The following is a 20,567-nucleotide window of genomic DNA, read 5'->3' on the forward strand; positions in this document are numbered from 1 at the left end:
TCTGGCATTGTTGCCCAGCAAGGCTAATCCATCACCTGTGACACTGGCATGGAGCCCTGGTTGTTCAACCGCCATCCGGCTCCCAATTAACGCGCCTGGGAGAGCCATGGAGGACGGCCCAATTGGGCCCCTCTATGCATGTGGAGACCCGAATGGAGTTTCTGGTTCCATATAGCCTGCCTGGCTGAGTCCTCTCCGTTGTGGCCCTTTGGGGAGTGTGAAAGCAGGATCTCTCTCTCTCTCCTTCCCTCCCTCCCTCTCTCTCTCTCTAGCTTTCCATGCAAATACATCTTTTAAGAAATACCACCTGTATAAGTTCATCATTAAAATGAGCCCCTGAAACAAAAGATGCTACACCCACTATTAGCTGTGATTTTGTTGTCACCTCTAACTAACCTTGAGTTTCAAGAAACATCTTGGTGTTGCGTGATGAGACTGACTTTGATGCATCACTCAACCGTGTGGACACACGTCAGCCGTGTGTGTGCATACACTGACTGCTCAGGGAGCAACTAATCCTCTCCTTTAGCTTAGAAGAATGAAAGTGGCTGATGGTGGGACAACAGGCTCCTGAGCTGTTGGGGGGGGCGGAGGGACAGAAATCTGGTACTACATATCAAACACACCCAAACTGGTCACGGTTCTTTTAACATTTCCCTTCAGAAAAACTGATGCAAAAGAAATAGTCACGGGCGAGACTGGCCAAAGGTTTGGAGGATGGGATGTGCCCTCTTTGGATTCCTTGTTTGCAATGGCTTTCTAAAAAGCAGAGGAAAGCACCCAGAGACAACAGGTTGCTTGTTATAGTCTCCTATAATGTAGGGCACGGTATACTATCAACATTGCCTTGTAGAAGATTGGGAAATTGGCAGCTAGACCGAGAAACAAGTTATAGATGAGGATGTGTACTGTAATCTTACATGCACAGGTTCATCTCCCCAAGAAAAAATGCCAACAATATCCATTTCTTCGCGGGGCAAGAGTAGCAGCTTCCCTTCATTCTCTTTCCTGTGCTCACAGGAAGCTTAACGATGCATCTATCTTTTTAAGCCTATGCTCTTACGAAAAGTCAATGTGTTAAAATAAAAGCCTCCATAAATCTACGAGGCAAAGCCATATGATTTTATAGCCACACGCCCACGACCTCTCGGTATGCTGCAATGATGCAGTGGAGCCCAGAGGAATGGTTGTCTGGGCCAGTGCTAATGAGTCCCTGACATGGGAACCCTCTGTAAGACTGTGGATGACTGCCAAGGCCAGGGTCGTTCCCTGCATCCTGCTTCCGCAGCACCGTATCCTACACACAGCTGATGCTTGCCAGCTGGGGCCACACCTTCTTGAGCACATGTTTCCTGATCACCTGGGAAAATCCCAGGATTTATTGCTGCTACAGGGACTTCAAAAAGAAAGACAATTCAACAACTCACGAGGCCTGAGTCTTTCCTGGAAGGTATCTGATTGTGTGAATGTAAAAGCTGGAGCCAGGAGCATAAACTGGAGGCTATCCCAGTTAGAAATCTCCAGAGAGGAGGAAGTCAGGTGGAGAATTAAGATCCAAAGGCTGGGTGTAGGGGAAAGCTGTAACTATCCCCCCGGAAGTGGTTGGTACAATTACGTCTCTCAACCCATCTGCATTGGCATCATCACTTCCTGGAATGAGGCTCAGTGGCTTGCTTCTGTCTCGGGTCCAATATTACCTGTTCTAGGTTCCCTGAGCTGGGTCTAACACCCCAACAGCAAGGCTCACTCAAAGGTTGGCATCTCCTTCTTTCCTGTCATATCGTATTTTATGTGCTGAGATGTGGAGGCCATTCCCCAACTTTGCAGACATTATAAAAACAGGTGCTGGGGTGGATGGGGCACATGGGTTGTAGTGTGCTGAGTCCTACCTAGGAGATATTTCTGAAACTACAAAACACATCTCCTCCCACACACATAGCCACATAAAAGGAAAGAACCCAAACACCCAATGCAGGGGTTGGCACGACCAGCCAAGCGAGGAAGCAGCAGACATGGCTAATAGGCTAAGGGGATCTGATATTCTTGCATCCTTGGGTGCTTGATTTCTGTACTCTGGTGGTGGTAGTGATGGTGGCGGACAGTGTGTGCGCACTCAAAATAATCCAGATTTTTGCCAAGTCTGCATCTCTAGGCTGTGGGACTCGATAGAATGTGAGTGTGGGAATTCCCTAGGCAAAAAGAAGGGGGTCAGAGAACGTCATGCTGAAGGGATTGAAGGCTGCAATTCTGGAATGTGCTACTCAATGGTCCTGGTCTTCTTCAGCACGATGCAGGAGTGACTAGGAAGGAACCGGAAGACAAGAGGGCCTCTGAAGGAACCTGGTGACTGAGCAACTCTTGTGTGATAGCCACGCAGCCCCTTGCTCCATGGGGCTACTAAAACACATGCAGGGGCACCCAGTCTTGCTTTTCTAACCAACAGGTGGGTAAGTCTGAGGGTTTTCACTGCTGCTTCCACATTACTGAGTCATATCTTGGCTTCTGGGTAAGATCTCCTAACTTGGAAACATCCAGGCTTCCCTCTTGAATCTGTCAGCCATGTCAACATCTCTAACCCTGTTCCATCTCTCTGCTCTAATGGACTCAACATGATACTGAATACTCAGAACGGTCCCTTCACCGCACGCTGATGCTAATATGATGAGAAGAGATGCGTGGCTTTCATTTTGGACCTGTACTACATATGTGCTAGGTCTACCACAAGTTTATGGAAAATACTTGTTTCTACAATGGCATCTCATGTGGGAGGCAGGCACCCAAGCCCTTGAGCCATCACTTGCTGCTTCCTGGGCCCATCAGCAGGGAGCTGAGTAGGAAGCAGAGCTGGGCCTTTACCCAGGCATTTTGAGATGGGATGTGGGCACCACAGGTGGCAGGATCCAAAGACATGTCTGAGTATGGGTTTGAATCTTGTGTGTGGGCCCTTCCTACCATGCACCTAGCATTTGAGGAGCCACAGACTTCAGAAAGTTTGTGGAGGGACAGCATGGTGACACAGTGCCTGGAATGTCCCTTGTGATGCCCAGAGGAATCATATCCTTATAAAAGGGCCCTTATGCCTGGCATTTCATGGGCAGGTGCATTGCCTCTTTGTAATCAGGAAACCTGTGCCATCGGGGAAATGCCCTTACAGTTGGTCGGCTAGTTAAATCATTCCAGCATTCCTTACCTATCCAAAACGATTTACAATAACACTCAGTAGATGATTTTCTCTGCTAATCATTTGAAACGAAAGACACAGAATGAAGGATCAGTTCCATCCACTGATGGTGTAGCTTTGAGAAGCGTTCTAAGACTCCCGCTTGCTTGACCAGCAAGACACAAAGAAGAATCTCAACTACCTTTTAGGGTTGCCACCAAAATGGAACAAAACGCCATGGCACTGTAAGCTAGGTCGCTTGCCTGTTACGACTGCCATCTCCTGGCGGAGTCCTTCCTGGGGGCCCTGCTAATGCACTTGGTTGGAAAGGCAGCAAGAGATGGCGCAAGTGTTTTGAACCCTGCCATCCATGTGGGATGCCCGGTTGGAGTTCCAGTCTACTCCGACTTGGGCCTGGCTTAGCCCCGGCATTGCAGCCATTGAGTGAATGAATAGACAAGCTGCCAGATCTCTTTCTCTGTATCTCTTGAGTCTGTGTTTCAAAAAATAATGTATGTACTGAAGAAAATAATATATATACTGAAGAAAGAACTGAAAAATGCACATGCAGAAGTTGGTGCAGAGTTAAGGATTCTGTTAAGTGCTAGGGTGATTATTATTATTTTGAAACATTTTTTTTTCATTTGTCATTCATGAAACATATTTTGCTCAAAGGCAAACTCCGTAGAGGATCCCCTGTAGGTTTGAAACTAAACAGAAACTGAGTTTTTTTTTTGGGGGGGGGGTGGATGTTATAAAGAGGTGTGTCTATGACACTGAGACATCTGGGCCAAAGGGACACAAGACAACCAACACACCGATTGCCAAGACCACTTCTATGTTGGGAAACGGCCACCCTGCTCATCATGGGCCACTGCTGACTGCGTGCATGCTCCTATGGAGGGGGCACGCGAGGCCGACTCACAGACCTGGTGAGGGTTCCAGTCACTGTCAAAGATGACCACCGTGTCAGCTGCCTGCAGGTTTAAACCCAGGCCTCCCGCGCGGGTGCTCAGCAGGAAGATGAAATACTGGGACCCAGGCTCATTGAATTTCTTCAGCAGCGCAGCACGATCTTCAGACTTGGTGGTGCCTAGGGGAGATCAGAAAAATAAATTTACCAATGAACTTCTGCCTCAGAAAGGTATGGAATGAGGGGAAGAGATGGCCTTCCAGAAGCAAGACACCCAGGCCCATCTCAACATGGGCCAAGTGATCCACAGGGGCTTTGGTACCCTTTCAAAAGAAATCTGACGACCTGGCATGATAGCCTAGTCGCTAAATCCCATATGGGCCCCGCTTCCCATCCAGCTCCCTGCTTGTGGCCTGGGAGAGCAGTGGAGGATGGCTCAGAGCCTTGGAACCCTGCACCTGCACAGGAGAGCTGAAAGAGGCTCCAGGCTTCTGGCTTTGGATCAGTGCAGCTCCGGCCGTTGTGGTCACATGGGGAGTGAATCCACAGACGGAAGATCTTCCTCTCTGCCTTTTCTCCTTTCTGCATATCTGACTTTCTAACAAAAACACATCTTTTTAAAAAAAACAAATCTGAATATTTTGCAATAAAAAAAAAGAGAGAGGAAGGAGGAGACAGACAAAACATGCAAGCAAAGGCTTAAATGTGTCTGATTAGGCACATTTGCAACTTTACAAGTTTTGCGACACCCTCACTCAACCCCTAAGACCGAATGAAAACATTTCCTTGGACTTAGTATTTCTGAGTTTGGAAACACCAGATAAGGTCTGACACTCACCCATATGCACACAGCTGTGCCGACACTAATGACCAAAATGACTTAGAGCAACGTGCCAATGGGCATTAAAGACTCATTTACACCCAGAGGATGGGGAACAAAAGGTGGTGCCTGGGCGTCACTCGATTGTTCTAAGCATCACCTGGCTGGTATGTCTTGATCCCTGCAAAAAGACACCCAGAGCCACAAACATCTACAAAGATCCGAGGACCCAGGTCTCCTGCTCTACCTGCTTAGCATTCAGAAGATGCTACACTAAAATCCATCCAGTGGAACAGGATGTTACACTTCTCAGCGTTTTCCCCATGGGGGGCGGTCTCTGAAGGGTTCAGATCGGTGGATATGCCAAGTATCCTGCACTTCCAAATTCAGGGCCGGACCCCTACATTCCAATTTAGCCCCTCAACCACAGTGGCTCTCTGTACCACCTGAGCCTGGCTATGTCATGAGATGCTTTAAGCAAGGGGGAGGAACAGCTCACCAGAATTCCATCTGAATCTACCTCACCAGAAAAGCAGAGATGTACAGAGTTCCGAAATGGGCCTTAGGCTGCTGGGATACAACACACACGTGTCACACAACATTCCCAGGCTGGCTGCTAGACAAACATTATTTCTACATGCTGGTCTTTTTATTTTAAAAGGATAAAACGTACCAGCAATTTATTCTAGGGTATTAAAAACAGCTCAGCGACACTGGCTAATGGAATCAAGTTACTGCACGGCTCAAATTCCTATACGTGGACACCTGTTTTTCACATTTAGTAAAAATAGCAAGTACTCCGAATAGGAGGAATTAAAAAAAAAATCAATCACTTCCCTACACAGAGATGAGGAAGGAAGCGTTTGGGGCCCCCTCTTTATAGAATGAAGCTATGGGGCCCGGTGCGATGGCACAGTGGTTAAGGTCCTCGCCTTGCACGCCCGGGATCCCATATGGGCGCCGGTTCTAATCCCGGCAGCCCCGCTTCCCTTCCAGCTCCCTGCCTGTGGCCCGGGAAGGCAGTCGAGGACGGCCCAAAGGTTTGGGAACCTGCACCCGCGTGGGAGACCCGGAAGAGGCTCCTGGCTTCGGATCGGCATAGTATCGGCCGTTGTGCTCACTTAGGGAGTGAATCATCGGACGGAAGATCTTCCTCTTTGTCTCTCCTCTCTGTATATCCGCCTTTCCAATGAAAAAATAATAAAATAAATCTTAAAAAAAAAAAAAGAATGAAGCTATGGTCTTTAGATGCAACTTATTTTCTAGATTTCAGACTGAGTGATCTGGCCAGTGCCTGCCCACGGTAACTGCAGGAATTCATCCATGGTGGGAGAAGTACCGCGTGTGCCTCGTTCAGTGATGTTTCAAAACGGATGGCTCTGCTTTGTTTTCCGATTGTCCAGAGACGATGGTGAGCCACCTGCCGAGAGTGCTCGCAGGAGACATGGTCTGTGTCACTAGGAAACCTTTCCAGTTAAATGGTTATTTTTTTACAGATTTTTTTTTTTAATTGGAAAGTCAGATGTAGAGAGAGGAAGAGAGAGCGGAAGATCTTCCATCCATTGATTCACTCCCTAAGCAGCTGCAACGGCTGGAGCTGAGCCGATCCAAAGCCGGCAGCCTGGAGCCTCTTTCAGGTCTCCCACACATGGATACAGGGTCCCAAGGCTTTGGGCCAGCCCTGACTGCTTTCCCAGGAAACAAGCAGGGAGCTGGATGGGAGGATTAGAACCGCTGTTCATATGGGATCCCAGAGTGTGCAAAGTGAGGACTTGAGCTGCTCGGCTACTGCTCTTGACCCTAACATTGTTACTTTTTAACAGTAACTTGTATACACTAATGGTTCTCATAGGTAAGGTTGACCTGCCCCGGAAAGAAGAGCCACGGGGGTCGGTGGGGAGGAGAGATGGGGCTAATGCCATGGCAGAGTGGGGTGAAGCAGCAGTCCGTGGAACTGGCATCCCATCCGGGTACCACTTAGACTCCAAGATGCCCCACATCTGATCCAGTCTGCTGCTTGTCACCTGGGAAAGTAATTGAAGACACAAGTACATGGGCCCCTGCCAACACACGGGAGACTTTACAGAACAGCTCTTAGCTCCTGGCTTCATGCTGGACCAGCCGCCGCCATCCCAACCATTTGAGGCAGTAAATGAGTGTTTGGAAGACCTCTCTCTGTGTCTGTCCCCACCTCTCTCTAGCTCTCTCAAATGAATAAACCTTTAAAAATTTATCAAAAAAGGGGAGAAGAAGGGCTCTAAATTATGATGACGTCTAATGTAAGGTACATCTATGTACTCCTGAGCATACAGCTTCAGCAGCTTTGATCAACCGGAAAGAAAAAAAAAACCAGTTAACCACCACATAATCAACACTTAGAGGAGATGGCTCCTTAGAATTAAATGAACTCCAAGTGCAAAATAAAGCAGTAAAAGCCAAAAGAAACATCCAAACTTCCTTGGTCAAACAGGTTTCCAGGTCTTGTGTTGCTAAGCGCACACGGCCTCGATATATATTTGTACCTTACATCTCTAAGTAGCTGGAGATCTGACAAATTCTAAAGATGAGCACACAGAAGAAAAAACCAAGATCAATCCGCTTTTCATGCGATGCCATGGCATTTCTTATTACATGGTCCAACATTCTCCACCTCATGGTGGCCATCGATCAAAGATTCCCAAAGCCAGCCCGTTGTGGCCCATCACCGTGTTGCTTTTTGCCCAGGGAGACTCCCGTGGCCACGGCTAAGTCTCCTTGCAGGTGGCACCGAAGTTAACAAGCTCAGGACTCGCATCAGCTTCACAGTCGTTTAGACTTTGATGTAGTACATCATCCACTATGAGGACATGATTAACAGCAGCGGCAATTGTGTTGAAAATTATAGAATTTGCCAGAAGGGAACACACTGCCAGACTTTCACGCTCAGGCATTTTAATTCGCTTTCAGCTGCTTCTGGAAAATTTTATTCTCCAGGATAAAACTCCACTAACTTGCTCTCACTCAAAAAAAATCCCTTTCCAGTTGAGAACAAAAACTGTAACGGAATGGTCGCGAAATCCCTTCATACCATCCCTTGGGGGTGGGGAATGTGCCTCGCTCTGGTCAAGGTGATTTTCATTTTCTTCAAAGAGTCGAAATCTGAGACGTGCAAACTCAGCAGAGAAAATCTGAAGTCCTTGTTAACAGCTGGGTGAAACCTGGGGCGGAGGGGGTGGTGCGGCTGGAAGCACGTATGATAATTTATCTATGTGTACACTAAAGGACCAGGCGCAGCCCCTCCACCCGCCACACAAACGGCTAGTGCTGGTTGCGGAGACGGACCTGCGTGCCGTCCTAGGTTCCATCTCTAGTATCACAGCCCATCTCCTCTAACCTAAAGCTCACAGCTCTGCCAGGTGGGGCTTTTGTCTGCCCTCTCCAGGGGCTGCGTTTTCTCAAGGAGTGGCTTTGAAACTTTTTTTTAGAGAAGTTTAAACTCATGCTTCAAACGCTTTCCTTGGAGAAGCGACTTATACTTTTAGCAATGGGTTGTTATAGCTTGCTGTGCCTACCGAGACAGGGCTAATTGGCAATACCAGTGAACTTGAAGCAGGAAGCAGTTTTCCCAAGTACATCTGTTTCGCTTGCTTAGCAAGGAATATTGTACACAATGGTCAATGGCGCCTTATTGGTCGCCGAAGAGAAAGTCATAGCACACACCAGCATCTTTGCCCAGTAACCCACCCGGGCCAGGTGCTCCGTAAATGCTGGCTCTTACTGCCACAGCAGTTATGAATAACAGTACGGACAGCGGTGAATGGTCAGACCATGCAAAGGAGTCTCTTAAGCTGGTGAGGAAGAGCAAGTTCAACCAAGGAAACCACCTCTCACCAGCTTGACAGATTCGAGAACTCGAAGGCTGGAGTCCTCGGGAAGCCAACGAATTCAGCATCGGCACAAAGTAACAGGAGGAGGCTAATGCAAGACACCTGATGGGGTTGTAGACCCTATGGGTGGGGATGAGGGAACAAAAAGAGCAAGGGCTTCCAACGAAGAAGTCACCTATACAGGGGCTTTGGTACCAGGGTGTGGCCTGCAGCTAAGCTGACTGTCAACATTCAAGTTTCCCTAGCCTAAGCGTTCAACTTGGAGGGTGCTTTTACCCTCGGGGAAAATCCATACAGAGAATTCATCGACAGGCTCAAGGGCTAGAAACGCCTGGCCGGTGTTGAGTTTAGTGTTTGTCCAAGTTCTAGTCTGATGGAAGGCAAAGTGTGGTGTTGGAAAGAATGCAGTCTTGTGATTGGAATGCACATCTTACATGGCCCCATGTGATGAGCACACGGGTGCTGCATTGCATGAAAACTGCAGTTAGCAGGACTGGCCTCTTCCATGCAATCCTGCCTGTAGACAAACTCCCCTAGTTAGACACCGCCCCTTGAAAGCATCATCTAGCCCATACTATAGGATGAAAGGCCAGATCCAAATCGTAAAGGAATTCAGGGACCATCCCTAGATTTGGATCTGCTTCCACTCCTATGTGATGACCTAATCTCAGGACGTGATATTTACATTTCACCCTTTAGAGAAGGCAAAAGGGTCACAGAGCTTGCAACATCCAGGAAGTTAACAAAGCCACAGCTCTGCTCAGGGTGCCATGCGGCTATATTCTATGCAGAAAGAGAAGAGCAAGGACAATTCATGTAACTGGAAAATGAACAACCACTCTGCTCCTGAAGAAAGGCGTCCTGACCTCTAACCCCAGAACACATCAGTGGTCCGTCATCGTGTTCCATCTGGTGACAGACGGATGGTCGAGCCTCAGAGCAGGCATGACTTAGCATGCATGACGCTACCTGCATGTGTGTGGGTTTGAGCCTAGGATGAACAGGTGTGCCAACAAGCCCAGGTTAGCTTGAGGATGCCCAGCCTGCTGAGCAGAGCGACTGTACCCTTCGCTGCAGGTCATTCCTTCTTCACTCTCCCACCTCCTTTTCATTAAGGAGAAGGACTCTAAGCACTGGCTAATCCACTCACCGTCCAGGCGTAGGTAAAGGAAGTTGCGAAAGGCGAAATAGTCCTCCATGATGGTCATGAGCGAGGTCATCTGGCAGAAAAGCAGCACGCGGTGATTGGTCGCTCGCAGTTTGGGCAGGATACGATCCAGGAGCTCAAACTTGCCTGAGGCCCGGTATAGCTCGGCCCTGAGCCCCAAAAACACAACAGAGAGAGAGAGAGATGCAGGATGACTGCTGTCCTCCTGAACTATCCAGTCTTGCTCTGCGTGTCACCCAGTCCCCTTGTACATAGCCAACATTCACTAAGGACTGCGTGGACAGGTGGGTTGGATAGATGGGATGAACAGCAAGCTACAAATCCATGAAAATCTTTAGTCAAAAACAAGGGCAGAGTGCATCGTATATGCTGGATCTTATGACAGATCCTAAGAAGAAAAGGAAATCTTTCCACGCTCCGTATCCCTGGTCTCTCTTAACCCTAACACACACACACACACACACACACACACGCACACACACACACACACACACACACACACACACACACGTATATGTCCTATTTCTTTACATCCCTACTTTGCATATCAAATTATCAACAGTGAGACAACTCCTGTCCACATGTGAGGTGCCAGCAGAGCTTGGCAACCTCCTGGCCCTGGCCTGCCACCCCGTTGGCAAATCTAGCTTTACTGGAACACAGCCATGCTGATTCCTTTCCGGGCAATGCCTGGCTGTCTTCGAGCCCTTCAAGCCAGAAGCAGGTAGGCTCTAACACACCCGAGGGTCCCCCAAGCGGAAAACACGATGGTGTGGCCTTTCCCCAAAGAAAGTTTGCCAAGCCTCAGTTTCGGGTGTCAGGGGCCAGCTCCCTGAAGACGGAGCGTTTTAGCTTAAACCTGACATAACGACTGAAAAGGAGTGAATGCTCGTGGGTGGCTCTGGGGTGGTGAAGGGGAGATCCCACGGAGGGCAAGGAATCTGTGATCAGGACCGCACCAAGAAATCATGAGTGTAGCTTAAATGTAGGTGTGTGGTGGCAGGAGGGAATGGGAGCGAGTTCTGTGGCTCTGTTAGCTGCACTCCGTGTTTCTGGTTCCCCTACAATGGCAAACCATTGATGGCTCTGAATGGAGCGGCGGTATGATCTGAAGGATCTTTTGCCGTGACAGCCAGGGCTCATGCACTGGCTGGGTTGGATTGGAGGGGCGGGTAGGATGGCAACGTTACAGCAAAGCTTGTTAAACCACTGTCTGCCCCTTGCATTCCATTTCAGAGTGACAGAGTCACAGCCGCTCTGCTTCCTATCCAGCGCCCTCCTTGCGTGTGTTTTAGGAAAAGCATTCAAAGATGGCTCAAGGGGTGCCCTACCACCCACAGAGGAGACCTGGATGAAGTTCTAGGCTCTTGACTTTGGCATGGCCCAAACCTGTCGTTGCAGCTACTTGGCAAGTAAACCAGTGGCTGGGACCTCTCTCTCTCTAACTCTGCACTTCAGATAAATAAAATCCTAACAATGACAATAGTCAAAACAAAACTGTTTGAAGTCTCAGCAAGTCGTAAAACACTGGGATACTGTCAACTCTACCGAATGAGACCTCTGTCCTTTAAGTAGATATCTGCTTAAGATAAGCGTCATCGATGCTGATGAGGTCAGAGCCAATGATGGCATCACCTTCCGCCCCTCCCTGGGGAGCTAGGAGGGTGAGGAGGCAGGGCAGGTAGAGGGGAGGCAGAGCACAGGAAACCCTGCAGCCAGTTGGCTTCTAGGTGGGACCGACAGCTCTTGATTTGGGAAAAAACAAAGGTGTCTGAGACTTACCCATTTATGACTCCGTTGGAATAGCCCAGGTGTTCAGCAAAGGATTCCTGCAAGAGAGGGAGAAAGGCATGGTGCTTTACTGCTATTACTAACTCAAGGGTGACACATCCCATTTATTTCTAAGGGAAAACTGCAGAGAAACAAACAAGCAAGCAAAAACCAAAACAATGAGTGAATCTGTGTTGAATGTTCTGGAACCTCTGAGTACAGAACTTTGGTTGCACCAGGAGTGCTGTTCTATCAATTTCCTGCGAGTTTCCCGTGAATTTTCCTGCCCTCCCCTAATACAAACGAGGCCCTCTGTGTATCCCCTCCCGGGCAGTGACTCCACACTCAGAGTCCCCAGACTCCCCACACAGTCCCCTCCTCGCTGACTCACAGGACTAAGCCAATGAGGTTTCCCGGAGGGGGTTCCTGCCTTCTGACTTTATGGAAATGAAGCATGTCCATGGAACATGGAGCCACCTGCCACCTGCCACCTCCCATTCCTGTTTCCCTGCTTTGCTGGTCAACTGTGACTCTAGGCTCATGGGACCAGATCTTCTCTTGTAGGCTGTACTCTCCAACACACGCCTCCTAAGCGGGAGGTGTCTGGAGCGTAGCGTGCTGCCCTGGTGCCAACCTGACACGGTGCACAGTGATGGACAGCCCGCTCCAACTCCTAGAACTGTGCGCCTGTGCTCTTGTTCCTGGAGTTTCAGTGCCACCTCTCTGTCCGCACAGGACTGTGAAGACCACACGAGTATAGGATATATCCATGGACCGTGGTAATCCTCAATCTCGCATCACTTCAATACCTTGTCTTCTTTCTACAGTCTCAAGGTCCCAGCTAGTAGCGCAGTAAGGAGAACAGCTTTGAGACTGGGCTTCTGGGATGACTGAGTGGGAACACAAACTGGTATGGCAAACACACAGCAAGCCCAGGGCTGATGCATGTGCATGTGTTGGCCGCTGACTGTGGGCCTCTGGTCTCTAGGAACAGGATCCCCAAACTTTGGGAGTATAATAGCATCCAGTGTCAAAGCTAACACTGCCTCAGACACTCACACCCCACGCCTGAGTGCTGGCTTTGATTCCTGGCCCCATTCCTGTTTCTACTTTTCTGCTCCTAGGAACTCTGGGAGGGACTAGGTGAAGCCCCAAGGACTTGGGTTCCTACCATCCACATGGGAAACCAAGACGGAGTTCTTGGTCCTGTACTTAGGCCTGGCTATCGCTAACATTTGGAGAGGGGAGCAGCAAATGGGAAATCTATCAGACTTCTCTTTTTGCCTTTCAAAATACGTACATAAAACCATTAAGACTATTGCAAATCGGAATCTCCCTACAGATCACCAGTTAAGCAGTAGAGTCTGCAGACTGGCACTCCAGCCAGAAGCCCGAAGATGAGAGGGTACCCTACACTCCCTTCCCAACATGCTTGAGGGGTCTGGCTTCTGCGGGCCAATCAAAACCAAGCCAGACCAACATTCCCCTTCCCCCATTCCTGAGTGCCCAGAACCCTCGCGAGATCAGACAGAATGTCCCAAGATCAGAAGAAAAGGGGGGCGTAGTGGGCAACAGGGTCACCCTCCGTGACACCCCAAGGGTGTTCATCAGTGGAGATTCTCCCCGGCTCCCCTGCCACCAACACCACCAACACCAACTCACTGATCGCTTACATGGGCCATGCTTCACATGCTCTTGTTTCAAAGTTGACTCTCTGGAGTAATGTAAACTTAGCCTCTGGTTGCAGATCAGGCATACTTTAAGGGGTGGAGATTTTGAGAAACCTCTGACCCCACTGCACAGGTAACAAAAGAGGCTCATGGGGTGACAGCTGGAACCTCCTTCAACTACAAATCAAAAGAGCTGTGGCAGTGGGGAAATTTTCTTTAAAGTCGTGTTGCTGTTGGAATCAATGGCAGGGATCTGATGAAGGCCTTGGAGGCAGAGTAAGACCGATCCCACCCTCTGGGCTTCTTGGTGGGTGGTGTTATTGTTTTTTGAAACCTAGCACATGGCGGGTTACACTCAGGCTTACCTCAATATGCTGGAACATGTAGGGGTGATTGCAGATCTTTCTCAGCTGCATGATGGTGTTCATCAGAGTCTTGGCTCCTCCTTTCCCCTACGGCCCAGGAGAAAGAGAAAAAAGGAGAGTGCACGAGCCGTTTGGCACGCACCATCCCACTCGCCAGTTGGTGGGAGCACAGACTACCACGGCTGCTTGCGGAAGTCAGGATGGAGCGCGCCCGGACAAGTGAAAACTCATCTACCCCTAACCCAGCTGTCCCGCTTTTGGGAATACATCCCAGTGAAACGAGATCTGCTTACGAGAAAGTGACCTGCAACCTTATTTTACAGGAGCAATAATGAAGACGTGGGACTCTAGACACCCAGCCAAAGAGGAATGGATAAAGAAACTGTGGTACGTGTGTTCTATGCATGAGATTCTATCATCTGCAACAAAATGGTCTCAACTGGAGGCCACCATGTTCAGTGAAATAAAAGGACAAATGTCGGGCCCAGTGCAGTAGCCTAGCAGCTAAAGTCCTCGCCTAGAACGTACCAGGAGCCTGTATAAGTGCTGGTTTGCATTCCAGCAGCCCTGCTTTCCGACCAGCTCCCTGCTTGTGGCCTGGGAAAGCAGTCGAGGACAGCCCAAAGACTTGGAACCCTGCAAACTGCATGGGAGACCCAGAAGAGACTCCAGGCTCCTGGCTCTGGCTTGGCTAAGCCCCAGCTGTTGCAGCCACTTGGGGAATGAATCAGCAGATGGAAAATCTCCCTCTCTCTCCTTCCTCCTCTTTGTATATCTGACTTTCCAATAAACGTAAATACACCTTTTTTTTTTTAAAGCACAAATATCGTATGTTCTAAGACGGCCTTCGTGCAAAATACAAAACAAATATCTAGCTAAACATGAATATACACATGTCCTTATACATGAACTGTAGAATGGAAACTGGCATCCTGAGAAATGAAGATACATTACAGAATGGATCAAAGGAGGTCTCCCACAGACACAGTATGGCACAGTTGCCCAGGGAGGGAAACTGCATTTTCACACCCAGAAAGTCAGTCTGCACGAACGCAGGGGGTATTCCCTGCAGAACAGACGTGTGCGGCCCTAACTAACTCTCTTGCTAGTGGAAATACACTCCTTCTTTGTCTTGGTCTTCCCCGCCCAAGGCAGGTTAAGAAGTTTCCTATGGCACCTGCGACAGCTAATTAAAGATGAAAAGCAACAAACAAAATACAATCACATCAACCAGTCGATACCAGTCCTGGGACTCGTCGATGCCATGGTTGTGGCCGGACCTCACATGGCCTTGGGTTATAGCACCCTGCCCGCCACCTCCACCCCCGCCCCCTCCGGTACCTTCTTATCTTTCTCAGATCCATCTGTGAGGAGGATCCCCTTGGCCTGCATGTGTCGGTAGAGGATCTTCTGCAGGGCCGACATGTCGCACTTGATCACGTATTCCACCTGGTGGGAGCAGGGGCAGGGCAGAGAGGAGAGCCGGTTGAGAGCGAGAAGGATGCGGTGCCCGCTTTAAGGCAGCGGCGGAGACAGATGCTGGTGTCGTGCCCAGATGGCGTCGCCGGTGCCGCCACCTTGGAACAGTGCAAAGCTGTGTGGGAGGCTTCCAGCCTCGTTATTAAGGTCGCCCTCATGCCGGTGGCACACTCAGAAGGTGACACATAAACTGAGGCTGGGGACGTGCTTCCAGAAATTTCTTGGCTCCATTCATTCCATAGTGGAGAAGTAGCTGATGACATTTTGGCGCAAGGTATTTTTAGTATTTTTCCTGCTTCCCAATGATATTGCCTTTTGTGTAAACAGGGAGAGCAGTGACTGGCTAATAACACGCCTTTTGAAAAAAACAAACTAACAAACAAACAAAAAAAAACATGTCTTACATGGAGACATGTGGCTAGTCTTCAAGGGCAACCCAGCCAGGGCAACGGGTGGAGTCCACTTTCAAGGTGCACGCTGAAGCTGGGCAATGAAATTTTCCTGAATCCCAGTTGTGTCAGACATTGACCTTCCACCAGCCACCCCTTCCCCGACGTAAGACGGTTGACGGCTGTTTTGTGTGCACGAGTGCGTGGCTGATACAGAATGGGGACCAGCACCCTGAACCTGCTTCAGACTGGTCAGCTACTCCTAAGACAGAGGTGGCCAGGAGGTGGGAGCAATGCGTGATGATGCCATGTGGACATGGCAGCCATGCCCTTTGCATATCCTCAGCAGAGAGGTGAGCGGGCCTGGGAGATCTGACCACCACTCCTGGGATGAGGAGTTTTACAACTAGGCTTGGTGGAGTTTTGTTTCTGAGAACTTTCCAAACAGTTTCAAGGTCTCGTGTCTGTGGTTGCGTTTTCCCCACCACCTGTTCAGGATGCCCTGGAGCTTCAGCTCTTTTCTCTGAGTCTTACTCTGCCTCCAAGACTTTCATCAGATCCCTGCCATTCATTCCACCAGCCAGCACCAACTCTTCATTTTGTTTCTCCCTCCAAATGGCTGGCCTCGAGGCTCCTTTGGTGGCATTCCTGGGTTGGGAGGATTTGGTGAGCTGTACCTTTTCAACAGGTGTCTGCGTATCTACTTGTGAATGACACACACATGCTAATATGGAGGTCCTTCAGAAAGTGTGTGGAAAATCGAACTAAAGATCAACGTGGTGCAAGACATTGTTTTCAAGTCTGGGCACGCTTTTGTTTTTCATAAAACACGTGTTCCATGAACTCTTCAGAGCCTTCTTGCATTCACGTCTGGGAAACGGAACGATGTTCAAGACAGACCACGTCAATCCCCGTGTCGAGGTGTCAGTTTGGTGTTTTCACCTCTAGTCAAGTACAGCCTCGTTACCTACTCTGCATGCGGCTGACCGTGAACCTAAACACCAGCAACAGGGCGGGCAAAGGATGGCCCCTCTCCATCGTCCAGCTATGTTCATGCTACTCATCATCTCTGCCATCTGCCCTCCTTTGTGGAGCTGATTCAAGTCCTTCTGCGGGTCAGGAATATCAGTCTCGTTAAAAAAAAAAAATCAGATTGTATGAAACGCCTATTCCCAGGGTAAAAGGAAACTCACTCACGGTGCCTCACACTGGGCAGGAGGTGAGGAGCCCAACCGTGAGTGAAGGGGATAGTCAGATGCTCTGGGTGAGGGAGGTGCCTGCTCATGGCTGTGTCCCAACTGTTGCTACTCAGGAGGACTTACACAGCCTGTTCCAGGCACAGGGCTGACTTTCTGACATAGGCACTGGCACATGGGTACCAACAAACACCACACTGGTTCTTAAATATCAACAGGGCCAACTTCCAAGAAGAGAAAACAAAATGTTCTATGTAATGGTTTTGACACACATCTGCACTGTGGTATGTGGTTGCCAGCAAGTATCCCTCCCACACATACTCATAGCCACTTGAGTCCCCTCCCCTAAAATACATGTAACTGCCTGGATCATTCATTCTGGGGATGTAGTTGACACAGTCTTCCATTGCAAAGCCAGTATTTAGTTTGTGTATATGGCACTTCCAGAGCTAGTCAGCTGGCCTCTCACACCAACACTGCTAATTCTGGGGTAGCCCCTGCGCCTGCCAGGGTCTGAGTGTGGCACAGACGACAGAGCAGGCAAGTGGAAGCTATGAATGGAGAAAAGAGAGACAAGGTGAGAGATGTTACGAGAGTGGGGACAGGGGCCTGAGTTTTGGCACATCATGTAAAACCACTGCCTGCAATGCCAACATTCTATGTGGATTCTGATCTGTGTCCCCATTGGTCTTCTTCAGATGCAGCTTTCTGCCAATGGGCCTGGGTCGGCTGCAGAAGATAACTGAACTGCTTGGACCCCTGCCGCTCATATGATACACCCAGTGGAAGGTCCTGGCTTTAGTGTGGTCCAGCTCTGGCTATTGTGGCCATCTGGGGAGTGAGTCAACCACTGGAAGATTGTGTGTGTGTGTGTGTGTGTGTGTGTGTGTGTGTGTGTGTGTGTGTGTGTGTGTGTGTGTGTGTGTACACATGCATTTGTCTGTGTCTCTCCCTCTCTTTTTCTCTCTGTAATTCTGCCTTTCAAGTAAATAAAAAAATAATCTTAAAAATAAGGGGGGAAATTCAGTTTTACTTGGTCTGAGTTCACCTCCACCAAAAACAAGTAAAAGTGGCCTCTGAGTACAGCATAAGAGTTGACGTTTCCGTAGCTGTTGAGGCTAATGAAATCTCGGTCATTTTTACAGGAAGTCCCCCAACAAGCGCCTGCTGAGGATCACTAGGACTCTTTTTGCTTATAATTTATGTGAACTTAAAAGGTCAACCCCAGGTACACAATTATCTCCTAAGTATTCTTACGTTAGTACCTGAACAAAATGGTCGCTACAAGCAGCCCAACTGGGCGATAATGTCGGGCCCTAGCCTCTTTACACCGAACTCTACAGAAGGACTCAACCATCTTCCTAGTTTCTACCTTTGCTTATCATGTCCCTCCTACTGATGTTCCAACTGTACTTTTTAAACTGAGATTTTATTTACCATACAGTTTTTTTTTTATTATTTATTTGAACAGTAGAGGGACATAGAGAAGGCACAGAGAGGGAGGAAGGCCAGGTAGGAGAGAGGGAGGGAGGGAGAGAAGAGAAGGTGGAGCCAGAAAGGTCCGACCCACTGGTCCCACTGCTCAAGTTCCAGAGGAGGCCTGATCAGGCCCAACCCAGAGGCAGGAATTCAGTCCTGGGTGGCAGGGAAGCTGCTATAATAAGCCACATCTACCAGGGTTTGCGATGGCAGGGAGCTGGAGTCAGCAGCTGGAGATGGGACTCACCCCCAGGCTTTCTGATAGCGGGCTTCCCAAGCTCTTAACTACAGCACCAGATGTCCACCCCGAGATGAAGAAATTCACGGAACACCATGACTCAGCTAATAAAAGTCTTGGGTTCTAGGATCCATACCATGATAGAGGAACAAAGTAATGATTATATTAAATGTTACAAATATATAATACAGAAGTTATCCATCTTATATAAATTATGCCCAAACTGGGACTGATTTAATGAATCTCATTCAATGTGCATATATTTCAGCATACTGAGCCATCGATATACACGACAGCACATGTAACCAGTTCTTGGGGACATAATGGAGGGGACAATCAGAACAGATCATCCTAACAGGGAGTTAAAAAGTCAATTTTTCATGTAGATGCCCTTGATAATAGCAACCACCGACAAGGAAGTGGACGAAATGGAATCCTTACACACTGCTGCTCAGATTACCAAATGGCTCCAAGAGTTTAGCAAACCATCTACAACCATCTACATGTTCAGCAGAGTTACCAACACACTGACCTTACCTCCAAACACTCGTGTTCCCAGCTATTCACTCCCATGAAACCAAAGGCCGAGTTCATGCCAAAAGCACATACGTACACAAACACGTGCAGCACCTCAACCCAGAATGGTCAAAAACTAGAAGCCATCTGAACGTCCCTCCACTGCAGGGCTAAATTAACTGTGGCACGTAAAGTTACACCAAGCAGCGGTGGGCGCAACAACTTGGAAAGTGTCTCCGACACAGGACATTGAGTGGTAAGAACCAGATGCCGAATGCGCCTGACTCAGTCCACAGAACACTCTGGAACAGACAAAATCCTGGATCAGAGATCACACGAGGCTCAACAGCTTGACTAAAATGGGGCAACCATGAGGAACTACTTACAAGGGGTAAGTGATACCATGTTGTGTATTTTGGTGGTGGGTACAGTTAACGTAATGAAATGCATCAGTCGAAACTCACAAAATCATAAGTCAAAAAAAGTGTAGTTTACCACGCGTAAATTGGAAGAACAAAACTTTCGTACTGATCATCGTCTCCAGAAAGATTTGGGGGAGCATCCCTCTGGAGGCATTTAGCCTTTTTTTACTCTGCACTGTCAAAGTATTCTTTCTGAAAAAAAAGTATTCAGAAAGAATACTTTGAGCCTGTGTAAGTGGTTTGTGGCTATAAACTTTGGAAGACTGAAAAAGTTTCCCTGCCCTCAAAGATGACACTCAAGTTTCCACATCATGTCCTTGGTAGTAAGGAATGCAGATGTGTTTTGAGACAGGAGACGTAACTTTTTGACAACCTAGAAAGTCATACATCTTAGTCAGTCAGTTAGCTGAAAGTTTAATGTCATTCCTGGCTACTCAGGCAGCTGACATGTACAAAAAAACTATACAAAAAAAAAAGATGTTCATAAAACCGAGAATTCCTTTGTGATGCGTTGTGTCTTCCCACAAGGCCCAGGCTGCTGAAGTCTGTGTTTTTCTACAGTGGTATTTCCCAGAGCAGGACATGCTTTCAATTGTGGTGTGTTTTCTAAAACCCATCTCTGCCTCTCTCTGTCACTCCGCTTTACCGAAGAATGTATCAATCTAAAGATCTCTCTTTAGTGGCCAGTCCTCATGAGAGGCAGGCATTATTCAGCCCAGATGTTGGAACATCTGTTTCCTTCTCATAGCAAAGGACCTGGGTTCCATTCCCAGTTCCAGCTCCTGACTCCAGCTCCCTGCTCAGGCAGCTTTAGGGAACCCACAGTGGTGGCTCAAGGGGTTGAGGCCTTTACTACTCCTATGGGAAACTTGCCTTGAGTTCTTGGTTTCTGGCTTTGCCCACCCCGCCCCACCCCATCCTGGGTTGGGACCCAGGGTTGCTACAGGTATCAGAGAAAGAGAGAGTGAACCAGCAGCTAGGCCTTCCCTCTCTGTCTTTTTAAAGTTTTATGAAGTGAATACATGATGAGTTTTTCTACTGCTTCTGAAGAAAAACAAACAAACAAAAAAAGCACAGGACAAATTAAAATCTTAGCATTCCATCTCTACAGCATGC

General features: G+C 48.6%; 1 protein-coding gene across 1 annotated transcript in view; it reads right to left on the bottom strand.

The window, feature by feature from the left end:
* Nucleotides 1–20,567, bottom strand: part of SMARCA2 (SWI/SNF related, matrix associated, actin dependent regulator of chromatin, subfamily a, member 2) — a 178,061-nt gene that overhangs the window by 81,129 nt on the left and 76,365 nt on the right. The window contains exons 21-25 of the mRNA XM_040988907.1: nucleotides 15,074–15,181; nucleotides 13,733–13,819; nucleotides 11,710–11,756; nucleotides 9,910–10,076; nucleotides 4,090–4,253 (exon numbers count right to left, since the gene is read on the bottom strand). Of these exons, the coding sequence (XP_040844841.1) occupies nucleotides 4,090–4,253; nucleotides 9,910–10,076; nucleotides 11,710–11,756; nucleotides 13,733–13,819; nucleotides 15,074–15,181 (573 nt within the window). The remainder of the gene's footprint in view (nucleotides 1–4,089; nucleotides 4,254–9,909; nucleotides 10,077–11,709; nucleotides 11,757–13,732; nucleotides 13,820–15,073; nucleotides 15,182–20,567) is intronic.

This window comes from Ochotona curzoniae, unplaced genomic scaffold (genome assembly GCF_017591425.1).
Source record: "Ochotona curzoniae isolate NIBS_2020 unplaced genomic scaffold, NIBS_Ocur_1.0 contig_50, whole genome shotgun sequence".
In the NCBI taxonomy this organism is placed as follows: Eukaryota; Metazoa; Chordata; class Mammalia; order Lagomorpha; family Ochotonidae; genus Ochotona; species Ochotona curzoniae.